Source organism: Myxine glutinosa, chromosome 2 (assembly GCF_964187855.1).
Source record: "Myxine glutinosa chromosome 2, kmMyxGlut1.1, whole genome shotgun sequence".
NCBI classification, from domain to species: Eukaryota; Metazoa; Chordata; class Myxini; order Myxiniformes; family Myxinidae; genus Myxine; species Myxine glutinosa.
Genome location: NC_136262.1, coordinates 137,845,679 through 137,858,679, shown reverse-complemented (window position 1 = coordinate 137,858,679; position 13,001 = coordinate 137,845,679). Strand labels below are relative to the sequence as shown.

Below are 13,001 nucleotides of genomic sequence, written 5' to 3'. Positions count from 1 at the left end.
TGGTGATGTTGATGGGTCACAGGCTCGATGCAGTCATTGCATGTAATGCATATGCAACCAAATAGTAGTTGTACGACTTTAATTTACTTTAAGTTAATCTGTTCAAATACTTATGCTTACCTAAAATGGGGGACAACATAAAAAGTGTTATAGTTCCACAATGGTAAAACATATACATGTGTACATAATTACCAAGAAATAAAAGCTGAACTCTGGTACTCTTGCATCATATTCGTCTTTTGATCTCAAATCCAGATTTCTTCAGTATATAGCAATAATAACAAATTAGACTTTGCTCTTCCAATATTCATGGATGGCACTGTATATGGAAGGGAACACATTTATGGTTCCATTTATAACATCCGGCGTTCGTCCATTGCTGTGTAAAAGCCAGGTCTTGCCAAATGTTCTGGTCCCGAGTCTTCTCATTCCAATTTGCTGTTCCCCAGTATTTGTCGAGCTCACGTCTCCACATTTTGGGTTCCCTTCCTTGATTATATGGCTGCCAGGTTGGCCTCGAGGTACACGCATTCGCCTATAAGCGGTCTAGTGTGGGTTTTGATCTCGGTCCATTTATAAATTGTCGTCTCCGGTGTTTCACGGGTAGGGTGATTCATCAATGTGTGTGCTGTCCCTCAACGTTAAATGGAGTGCCCCATGTGTCGGCATTAGTTGTTGGGCATTAAAGATCACACGGTGTCTTTCACAAAGTGTAGGCGAGCTATCGCCAGCAGTGTGACGAAATTCCTGCCCCAACTACTGTTGGGAAGGCAGTGGCAAACCACCCAGCATAGCCCTTGTCAAGAAACTGCTTCAGTAACAGAGTATGGCACATGAGAATGATGGTATGTTTACCCATATCCCTCATAACCTTTCATGGTGTGCGTATGATTCACAGAGTGGGGTTACAAGTTGTCTCATCTACACTCTTGTATGGCGACAAAATATTTAATTGTATTATTCGAGAAAGATACGTAGAGGTGGCATTTCGAGATTGCTGCTCTGGGTTAGTTCTAGTAATTGAGAGAAAACTACTGTCACAATTATTGCCTCTGTGCTCCTGTCGCAGTAGCACTATAAATCGATATCAAGCACGAACCGACAATGTGGCATCAGCACGGTCAAGACGGCATACTGATGTTGAGGACATCCTGTTGATCCAGACGATTGAAGCACATGGTGGATCAACGTCGTTCAGCATCATCCTCGGACTTGCTCAACTTTGCTTTTACAAATCGATGAATACGTAACCGCTCGAATATTTCTTAGTTGGATGAGAAATGAACTTGTTTTTTTTATTACTTGGGCCGAGGGCACCAAACACAATGTCCGTGTAAATTTGAACCAATTGCACACAAGTATCGTACATAAGTGTACACAAAAAGATGGTGCTTTGGCAGGAGCCGTCACAGCGCTTCAAGACTCGCGATCGAGCTGCTCCGAGCAAATGTTGATGCCATTTTGATGTTTTGTGCAGCAGTGCTGCTCCCTCTCAACTTGCTCAATATTGCCATTCTGTAATGTTTAATCAACCCCATTTTGTTTCCTCATCCCTTCTCAAATCAACCAAGTGATGGCTGTCCAACCACAACCAAAATGGTCTCCTATATTGCTTGTATTATCCTCGAAAGAAAAGGTCTTGCATCTCCGTACTGCCGCTACCAAAATGATCTCAGCACCTGTCCTGTAAAGCACCTGTGTACTTCAGATCATTTAAAGGGATAGCGTTGGAGCCTTTGGACCATAGTTTAAAAACAAAATGCACAATGCTTGAAGCTCTTGAATGTAGTACATTGGGAATAAGAGGCTGGAGAAGGGCCCCTGCCATGTTTCATTCCCTGCGGTTCTTTTGTAAGGAATGGTACGAGCTATATGTGTATGGAATGAAAGGCGTTCTTGATGGAAGAGCTAATTCATGTTAATGTATATAAAATGAGTTGTAATCTTTTGCATAGTTCACTTGGGGTTCAAGTTGTTAAGTTGTCCTTTGCGCAGGTGTATGTTAAAACGGTTTATATATCAAGATTGTAACCTTTTGCTCATCCCAATATGTTGAACGTCTGGATTCGGTCTACAATGACTGACCTTGATATTCTGATGTTAAGAAACACTTCTCTTTGGGCATTAGATAACTGGGGGGCAAGGTGATGGGGTTCACTTACATGTTGCACATGCAGGGGGCAGTGAAAAGAGTTGAGAGGGGGAATGGGAGAAAAAGACACGTGGCAGTTAGAGCAGAGGAGGTGAGATGTGTTCGAAACCAGCCGAGTGCGCCACTGTGTAACATTTGCTTCTGCAAGTCGAGTTCGGCCTCTGTAGGATTGTCGATAACGCAGAAGTGACCGGTTTAGTAAAATGACCTTCAGGGACACAGTTGCGCCAGCTCCACTTGGTAGTTGTGTCACTTCCCTCGGAGCACCTTGTGACGAACACCAAAAGCAGCGCTGCCCCCATTTCCCAACTTTTTAAAATGTGTATACGTGTTAAATGTGTGTTTACAAACACTTATCATGAGGTGCATGGTATAAACCGTGGTAGACAAGTCGATGTGGTAAATGAGATTTGAACCTCGGTTCTGAGTATCAGGTGCCGGAAGTTGGGAGAAGCCTAAACGGGCGACCTTTGTCCCCTAAGTTGTTTCGCTTTGTGAGGAGCGGGGTGGCAGTACCCTTGATGTGCATTTTAGTTTCCCACCTGGGTAATGTGACAAAGTGGAGTGGAACATATTCACAAAGCACCTTGAGCAGGTACAAGCCGAGCTCGCCAAACACGCAGGTCCCAAGCTTTGTAAGTTTGCAGGTAACTCAAGGTGTGCTATTGTTCAAAACACACTAACATGTCACGTGGTGTGGTGTGAGACCGTATACACACCAACTCAGGTGCAAATTGATCTTCCGAACACAGACGTGCACTTTGGAAACGTTTGATTTATAAAATGATTTCTTATCTACGTTTTGAGATTTCACCAATTAAAAAAATCCATTCAAATCATTGCAAAGAATTGTGATAAATGAGTCCCATGAGTGGATTTCATTTTCCGTGGAGAGAACATCAACTTCAATCACGAGATATTCGATAACATTTCCTTTTCAAATCGGAGTGTTCTTGATAAAATAAATAAGTCGCAGGAATTTGCGTTTTGAAAAAACTTTTAAAGGGATTTGACAACTTGCCCTCACCCCCTACTCATCGCCCAACCATATGGCCCCATTGCACCCCTCCCTGACCACGCCCTCTCCAGCTGACCACGCACTCTCCACCAGACCCCACTGCACCCCTCCCTCAACACGCCTCCACCAGACCCCACTGCACCCCTCTCTGACCACGCCCTCCACCAGACCCCACTGCACCCCTCTCTGACTACGCCCTCTTCACCAGACCCCACTGCACCCCTGTCTGACCACGTCCTCTCCACCAGACCCCACTGCACCCCTCTCTGACTACGCCCTCTCCACCAGACCCCATTGCACCCCTCTCTGACCACGCCCTCTCCACCAGACCCCACTGCACCCCTCCCTCACCACGCCTCCACCAGACCCCACTGCACCCCTCCCTCACCACGCCTGCACCAGACCCCACTGCACCCCTCTCTGACCACGCCCTCTCCACCAGACCCCACTGCACCCCTCTCTGACCACGCCCTCTTCACCAGACCCCACTGCACCCCTCTCTGACCACGCCCTCTTCACCAGACCCCACTGCACCCCTCTCTGACTACGCCCTCTTCACCAGACCCCACTGCACCCCTCTCTGACCACGCCCTCTCCACCATACCCCACTGCACCCCTCCCTCACCACGCCTCCACCAGACCCCACTGCACCCCTCCCTCACTACGCCTCCACCAGACCCCACTGCACCCCTCTGACCACGCCCTCTCCACCAGACCCCACTGCACCCCTCTCTGACTACGTCCTCTCCACCAGACCCCACTGCACCCCTCTCTGACCACGCCCTCTCCACCATACCCCACTGCACCCCTCTCTGACTACGCCCTCTTCACCAGACCCCACTGCACCCCTCTCTGACCGCGCCCTCTCCACCAGACCCCACTGCACCCCTCCTATCCCTCTCCCACCCCACGATAAACGTACTTGAAATGTTATTTAAAGGTCCAGCTACGGGTGGGGCTTCAATTGGGAGGCCCAAATGAAAAGGCAAAATATCAGAAATTCAAGGCTTTTTTTATTTTAAACGATTTATATAAACATCCGTTAATGATGTGATATAATGATGTGAAAATCATACCACACGCAAATCATCAAAATCTAAACAGTATTTCTACAATTTCAATAACAGCCACATCACTGTTCATATCGGTAAATATTATTCCATCGTCTTTGGAAAAATTGGAAAAACAATTTCGCCTATTTTACTCCAGGGGGTCCCAGGATTACCCACCCAAAATTTCGTTGCGATCGGTTCAGCCGTTTTTGCGGTACCTGGGAACGGGCAGACAGACGGACATTTGGTGAATTAGTCAGATGATGATACACAACCAAACCAACCCAAACTTTGTTTATATATATATATATATATATACATGTGTGTGTGTGTGCGCGTTTCACGTGCAACACTTTGATACGATGCAGAGGAATACATGCGGTATATTTATTTAACATGAGCTTTGACTTGAAAACTGCAAACCAAGCACAGTTTCAGATGACTCGTTTTCCTTTTGCTCACGTTACATCCGCAATATAATATCTTCCATGTCCAGCAAAGCGGGAATCCGAGGCTCTTGTTTTGGAAATCCCTATTCGCGCCAAGGGAACCTGCAAAAATGACGTCATAAACGTGGAGGGCGTGCCCACGCCCCCTAGCGTTCGAATGATGTAACTGCAAATTTCGAACGTTTGCACCTCTGTATCGTTTGGACTTGGGTTTACCAAATCCATCACTTGGACTTATCAAGTCATAGCACTTACCAAGTCATAACACTTACCAAGTCATAGCACTTACCAAGTCAAAGCACATACCAAGTCATAGCACTTAGCAAGTCATAGTACTTACCAAGTCATACCACATACGAAGTCATCGCACTTACCAAGTCTTAGCACATACCAAGTCATAACATTTACCAAGTCATAACACTTACCAAGTCATAGCACTTAGCAAGTCATAGTACTTACCAAGTCAAAGTACTTACCAAGTCATACCACATACGAAGTCATCGCACATACCAAGTCTTAGCACATACCAAGTCATACCACATACCAAGTCATACCACATACCAAGTCATACCACATACCAAGTATATCCCCAGTATATCCCCACATACCACATACCAAGTCATATTACATTCCAAGTCATCGCACTTTGCAAGTCATAGCATAGACTTACCAAGTCGCAGCACTTAGCAAGTCATAGCATAGACTTACCAAGTCATAGCATAGACTTACCAAGTCATAGCATAGATTTACCAAGTCATAGCATAGACTTACCAAGTCATAGCACTTACCAAGTCATAGCATAGACTTACCAAGTCATAGCACTTACCAAGTCATAGCATCGACTTACCAAGTCATATCACTTACCAAATCATAGCACTTACCAAGTCATAGCAAAGACTTACCAAGTCGCAGCACTTAGCAAGTCATAGCATAGACTTACCAAGTCATAGCATAGACTTACCAAGTCATAGCATAGACTTACCAAGTCGCAGCACTTAGCAAGTCATAGCATAGACTTACCAAGTCATAGCATAGACTTACCAAGTCAGAGCATAGACTTACCAAGTCATAGCATAGATTTACCAAGCTATAGCACAGACTTACCAAGTCATAGTATAGACTTACCAAGTCATAGCACTTACCAGGTCACAGCATAGACTTACCAAGTCATAGCACATACCAAGTCACAGCACTTACTAAGACACATACCAAGTCTTAGCACATACCAAGTCATGGCACATACCAAGTCTAAGCACTTACCATGTCTTAGCACATAGCAAGTCATACCACATACCAAGTCATACCACATACCATGTCATACCACATACCAAGTCATACCACATACCAAGTCATACCACATACCAAGTCATATCACATACCAAGTCATATCACATACCAAGTCATATTACATACCAAGTCACAGCACTGATCAAGTCAGAGCATAGACTTACCAAGTCATAGCACTTAGCAAGTCATAGCATAGACTTACCAAGTCATAGCACTTACCAAGTCATAGCATAGACTTACCAAGTCATAGCATAGACTTACCAAGTCATAGCACTTACCAAGTCATAGCATAGACTTACCAAGTCATAGCACAGACTTACCAAGTCATAGCACTTACCAAGTCATAGCGCTTACCAAGTCATAGCACTTACCAAGTCATAGGACTTACCAAGTCATAGCACTTACCAAGTCATAGCATGCACTTACCAAGTCATAGCATAGACTTACCAAGTCATAGCACTTACCAAGTCATAGCATAGCACTTACCAAGTCATAGCATAGACTTATCAAGTCATAGCACTTACCAAGTCATAGCATTGACTTACCAAGTCATTGCACTTACCAAGTCATAGCATTGACTTACCAAGTCATAGCACTTACCAAGTCATAGCATAGACTTACCAAGTCATAACACTTACCAAGTCATAGCACAAGTTAAAGGATTACTGCGCACTGCATGTTTGAAACGTCCTGAAAGAGAAAACAACCACCTGTTCTCCCTGTGCGAATGGATCCTTCATTATTACACCGATTGTTCTTAAAAGGGTCTTTAACCTGCGTACTTGTTGAATTTTCCCAAAGGAATACAAACTCGTTGTCCTATTTCCCATACATATCTAAACATTCTGGAGTTATCTCTGTTTACGTTTGGGATCATTGCTCGAGTCCGAACCCATGAATGATATTACCGATGGCGATGACGGAGGTCGACCATCATGGCCTTGCCTCCACATGATGCTTAGTAAAGGACACACGATGGAGGTCGACCATCGTGGTCTTGCCTCCACATGATGTTTGGTAAAGGACACATGATGGAGGTCGACCATCGTGGTCTTGCCTCCACATGATGTTTGGTAAAGGACACAATCACGATGGAGGTCGACCATCGTGGTCTTGCCTCCACATGATTTATGGTAAGGGACACATGATGGTGATCGACCATCGTTGTCTTGCCTCCACATGATGTTTGGTAAAGGACACATGATGGAGGTCGACCATTGTGGTCTTGCCTCCACATGATGTTTGGTTAAGGTCACATGATGGAGGTCGACCATCGTGGTCTTGCCTCCACATGATGTTTGGTAAAGGACACAATCATGATGGAGGTCGACCATCGTGGTCTTGCCTCCACATGATGTTTGGTAAAGGACACACATTGCAATATGGTGGTTTGTTTTGAGGGATGTGTAAGGACGGGGACGTTGAGCGCCATTTGGACCCCATTATATATATATATATATATATAGTCATGTGAAAAAGTAAGTACACCCCATGTAAAGTTTTGACTTTTTCAACATATTTCAACATACAGCTATTTGATCTTCATTTCAACAATATTGATAGATAAAGGTGATATAATATAACAAATATCATGAAACATTTACATTTTGTAGTCCATTGTATAATTTAAATAAACATAAATGCAAATTTTGCATGTGGAAAAAGTAAGTACACCCTTGGCTCTAATAGGTGGTATTGCACCCTTTGGCAGAAACAACCTCAAGTTGGCGTTTCTTGTAACTGTCTACCAGTCTCTGACATCGACTGGGGGAAATTTTTCCCACTCCTCCATGCAGAATTCTTTCAGCTGTGCGATGTTTGAGGGGTTTCTTGCATGCACAGCTCGTTTCAAACCCCCCCACAACATCTCAATGGGATTTAGATCCGGGCTTTGACTTGGCCATTCCAGAACCCTCCATTTCTTTCTTTTCAGCCATTCCTTGGTGGATTTACTGGTATGTTTAGGGTCATTATCATGTTGCAAGGTCCACCTTCGGTTGAGCTTCAACTTTCCGACAGATGGCCTCACATTATCCTCAAGCACCCTCTGGTACAATGAAGAATTCATAGTGGATTATATGATGGTGAGCTGCCCAGGTCCTGATGCAGCAAAGCTGCCCCAAACCATAATATTTCCACCACCATGCTTTACAGTTGGTATCAGGTTCTTGTGGTCAAATGCTGTCTTTGTTTTTCGCCAAACATGTCTTCTGGTACTGTCGCCAAATAGCTCGACCTTTGACTCATCTGTCCAGAGCACATTGGTCCAGGAGTGCTGGTCTTTGCCTCGGTGTTCATTGGCAAACTTTAGTTTTGCCCTGATGTTCTTTTTGGACAGCAAAGGTTTCCTCCTGGCACACCTCCCATGGAGATCAAATTTGTGCAGCCTCTTTCTAATGGTAGACTCGTGCACTTTGACATCAACAGTGGCAAGAGATACCTGTATGTCCCGTGATGACATTCTGGGGTTCTTAGAGACTTCTTTCAGCATCTTGCGGTCTGCTCTCGGGCTGAACTTGCTGGGGCGGCCTGGCCTGAACAAGTTGGCAGTTGTTTAGAATCTTCTCCACTTGTAGATGATCTTCCGGACAGTCGAATGATTGATTTCAAATTGTTTGGAGATCTTTTTAAATCCCTTCCCAGACTCGTAGGCATCTATAACCTTCTTTCTGAAGGCCTCAGAGAGCTCTTTTGATCTAGACATGGTGACGCCGCACACTTCAACATCAAAGCGCAAACCAAACTAAATGTCTGAGGTTTAAATAAGACAGGTTCCTCCAAGATCCTCTCTAACCATGTTCTAATCATTTGCACCTGAGCTGGTGCACCTGATTAAAATTTTAGGTATTTGAAGTAGTGATAAATGTAGGGGTGTACTTACTTTTTCCACATGCTAAATTTGCATTTATGTTTATTTAACTTATACAATGGACTACAAAATGTAAATGTTTCATGATATTTGTTATATTATATCACCTTTATCTATCACTATTGTTGAAATGAAGATCAAATAGCTGCATGTTGAAATATGTTGAAAAAGTCAAAACTTTACATGGGGTGTACTTACTTTTTCACGTGACTGTATATATAGATATATAAAAAAGACTTTCATGAATTATATATGTATATATATATATGTATATTACATGTGTATATATATATATATATATATAATATATAAATATATATATATAATATATATAAATATAACATATATATATATATAAATATATATATATATATATATATATATATATATATATATATATATATATATATATATATATATATATATATATATATATATATATATATATATATATATATATATATCTACTTATGTAATATACTTATGTAATATACTTATGTAATATACATATACAGTATAATATATATATATATGACATAACACCTCCCCCACCCACCCCTCATTTTGTATAAAGTTTTGCTTATTTGGAATTTCCAGGTTCTTTTCGGTTAAATTTGATGTATTAATTCATTGTTGAGCTGGTAAAAGGTCGTCATGGAGCACGAGTGGTGGCAATCCGTGGTGTGCTGTATATATTATTGCGGTAAATGTCAGCTCATTGTGGTTTTGTTTGTGTGTGCTATTCCCCAGTATATCCCCACATTGTGAGTTTGTTTGTGTGTGCTATTCCCCAGTCTATCCCTAAATTCCGAGTTTGTTTGTGTGTGCTATTCCCCAGTATATACCCACATTGTGAGTTTGTTTGTGTGTGCTATTCCCCAGTATATCTCCACATTGTGAGTTTGTGTGTGCTATTCCCCAGTATATCCCCACACTGTGAGATTGTTTGTGTGTGCTATTCCCCAGTATATCCCCACACTGTGAGTTTGTTTGTGTGTGCTATTCCCCAGTATGTCCCCACATTGTGAGTTTGTTTGTGTGTGCTATTCCCCAGTATATCCCCACATTGTGAGTTTGTTTGTGTGTGCTCTTCCCCAGTATATCTCCACATTGTGAGTTTGTTTGTGTGTGCTATTCCCCAGTATATCCCCACATTGTGAGTTTGTTTGTGTGTGCTATTCCCCAGTATATCCCCACATTGTGAGTTTGTTTGTGTGTGCTATTCCCCAGTATATCCCCACATTGTGAGTTTGTTTGTGTGTGCTATTCCCCAGTATATCCCCACATTGTGAGTTTGTTTGTGTGTGCTCTTCCCCAGTATATCCCCACATTGTGAGTTTGTTTGTGTGTGCTATTCCCCAGTATATCCCCACATTGTGAGTTTGTTTGTGTGTGCTATTCCCCAGTATATCTCCACATTGTGAGTTTGTGTGTGCTATTCCCCAGTATATCCCCACATTGTGAGTTTGTTTGTGTGTGCTATTCCCCAGTATATCCCCACATTGTGAGTTTGTTTGTGTGTGCTATTCCCCAGTATATCCCCACATTGTGAGTTTGTTTGTGTGTGCTCTTCCCCAGTATATCCCCACATTGTGAGTTTGTTTGTGTGTGCTATTCCCCAGTATATCCCCACATTGTGAGTTTGTTTGTGTGTGGTATTCCCCAGTATATCTCCACATTGTGAGTTTGTGGGTGCTATTCCCCAGTATATCCCCACACTGTGAGTTTGTTTGTGTGTGCTATTCCCCAGTATATCCCCACACTGTGAGTTTGTTTGTGTGTGCTATTCCCCATTTTATCCCCACACTGTGAGTTTGTTTGTGTGTGCTATTCCCCAGTAATCCCCACATTGTGAGTATGTTTGTATGTGCTATTCCCCAGTATATCCCCACATTGTGAGTTTGTTTGTGTGTGGTATTCCCCAGTATATCTCTACATTGTGAGTTTGTGTGTGTGTGCTATTCCCCAGTATATCTCTACATTGTGAGTTTGTTTGTGTGCGCTATTCCCCAGTATATCTCTACATTGTGAGTTTGTTTGTGTGTGATATTCCCCATTATATCCCCACATTGTGAGTTTGTTTGTGTGTGCTATTCCCCAGTATATCCCCACATTGTGAGTTTGTTTGTGTGTGGTATTCCCCAGTATATCCCCACATTGTGATTTTGTTTGTGTGTGGTATTCCCCAGTATATCCCCACATTGTGAGTTTGTTTGTGTGTGCTCTTCCCCAGTATATCTCCACATTGTGAGTTTGTTTGTGTGTGGTATTCCCCAGTATATCCCCACATTGTGAGTTTGTTTGTATGTGCTATTCCCCAGTATATCCCCACATTGTGAGTTTGTTTGTGTGTGCTATTCCCCAGTATATCTCCACATTGTGAGTTTGTGTGTGCTATTCCCCAGTATATCCACACACTGTGAGTTTGTTTGTGTGTGCTATTCCCCAGTATATCCCCACATTGTGAGTTTGTTTGTGTGTGCTATTCCCCAGTATATCCCCACATTGTGAGTTTGTTTGTGTGTGCTATTCCCCAGTATATCCCCACATTGTGAGTTTGTTTGTGAGTGCTATTCCCCAGTATAACCCCACATTGTGAGTTTGCTTGTGTGTGCTCTTCCCCAGTATATCCCCACATTGTGAGTTTGTTTGTGTGTGCTATTCCCCAGTATATCCCCACATTGTGAGTTTGTTTGTGAGTGCCATTCCCCAATATATCTTCACATTGTGAGTTTGTGTGTGCTATTCCCCAGTATATCCCCACATTGTGAGTTTGTTTGTGTGTGCTATTCCCCAGTATATCCCCACATTGTGAGTTTGTTTGTGAGTGCCATTCCCCAATATATCTTCACATTGTGAGTTTGTGTGTGCTATTCCCCAGTATATCCCCACATTGTGAGTTTGTTTGTGAGTGTCATTCCCCAATATATCTTCACATTGTGAGTTTGTGTGTGCTATTCCCCATTTTATCCCCACATTGTGAGTTTGTTTGTGTGTGCTATTCCCCAGTATATCCCCACATTGTGAGTTTGTTTGTGTGTGCTATTCCCCAGTATATCCTCACTTTGTCAGTTTGTTTGTGTGTGCTTTTCCCCAGTATATCCCTACATTGTGAGTTTGTTTGTGTGTGCTATTCCCCAGTATATCCCCACATTGTGAGTTTGTTTGTGTGTGCTATTCCCCATTATATCCCCACATTGTGAGTTTGTTTGTGTGTGCTATTCCCCAGTATATCCCCACATTGTGAGTTTGTTTGTGTGTGCTATTCCCCAGTATATCCTCACTTTGTCAGTTTGTTTGTGTGTGCTTTTCCCCAGTATATCCCTACATTGTGAGTTTGTTTGTGTGTGCTATTCCCCAGTATATCCCCACATTGTGAGTTTGTTTGTGTGTGCTATTCCCCAGTATATCCCCACATTGTGAGTTTGTTTGTGTGTGCTATTCCCCAGTATATCCCCACATTGTGAGTTTGTTTGTGTGTGCTATTCCCCAGTATATCCCCACATTGTGAGTTTGTTTGTGTGTGCTCTTCCCCAGTATATCCCCACATTGTGAGTTTGTTTGTGTGTGCTATTCCCCAGTATATCCCCACATTGTGAGTTTGTTTGTGTGTGGTATTCCCCAGTATATCTCCACATTGTGAGTTTGTGGGTGCTATTCCCCAGTATATCCCCACACTGTGAGTTTGTTTGTGTGTGCTATTCCCCAGTATATCCCCACACTGTGAGTTTGTTTGTGTGTGCTATTCCCCATTTTATCCCCACACTGTGAGTTTGTTTGTGTGTGCTATTCCCCAGTAATCCCCACATTGTGAGTATGTTTGTATGTGCTATTCCCCAGTATATCCCCACATTGTGAGTTTGTTTGTGTGTGGTATTCCCCAGTATATCTCTACATTGTGAGTTTGTGTGTGTGTGCTATTCCCCAGTATATCTCTACATTGTGAGTTTGTTTGTGTGCGCTATTCCCCAGTATATCTCTACATTGTGAGTTTGTTTGTGTGTGATATTCCCCATTATATCCCCACATTGTGAGTTTGTTTGTGTGTGCTATTCCCCAGTATATCCCCACATTGTGAGTTTGTTTGTGTGTGGTATTCCCCAGTATATCCCCACATTGTGATTTTGTTTGTGTGTGGTATTCCCCAGTATATCCCCACATTGTGAGTTTGTTT

General features: G+C 42.8%; 1 protein-coding gene across 3 annotated transcripts in view; it reads left to right on the top strand.

Moving 5' to 3' along the window:
* The window catches only part of RPRD2 (regulation of nuclear pre-mRNA domain containing 2), a 196,737-nt gene that overhangs the window by 182,334 nt on the left and 1,402 nt on the right, over positions 1–13,001 (top strand). The window contains exon 11 of one of the 3 annotated variants that reach the window (XM_068107064.2): positions 1,073–1,341. The exons of 1 other annotated variant lie outside the window; for it this stretch is intronic. In XM_068107064.2, the coding sequence (XP_067963165.2) occupies positions 1,073–1,250 (178 nt within the window). In that variant the 3' untranslated portion in view covers positions 1,251–1,341. Of the gene's footprint in view, positions 1–1,069; positions 1,342–13,001 lie in introns of those variants that run through there. One more of the 3 variants, XM_068107063.2, reaches the window with a different exon arrangement.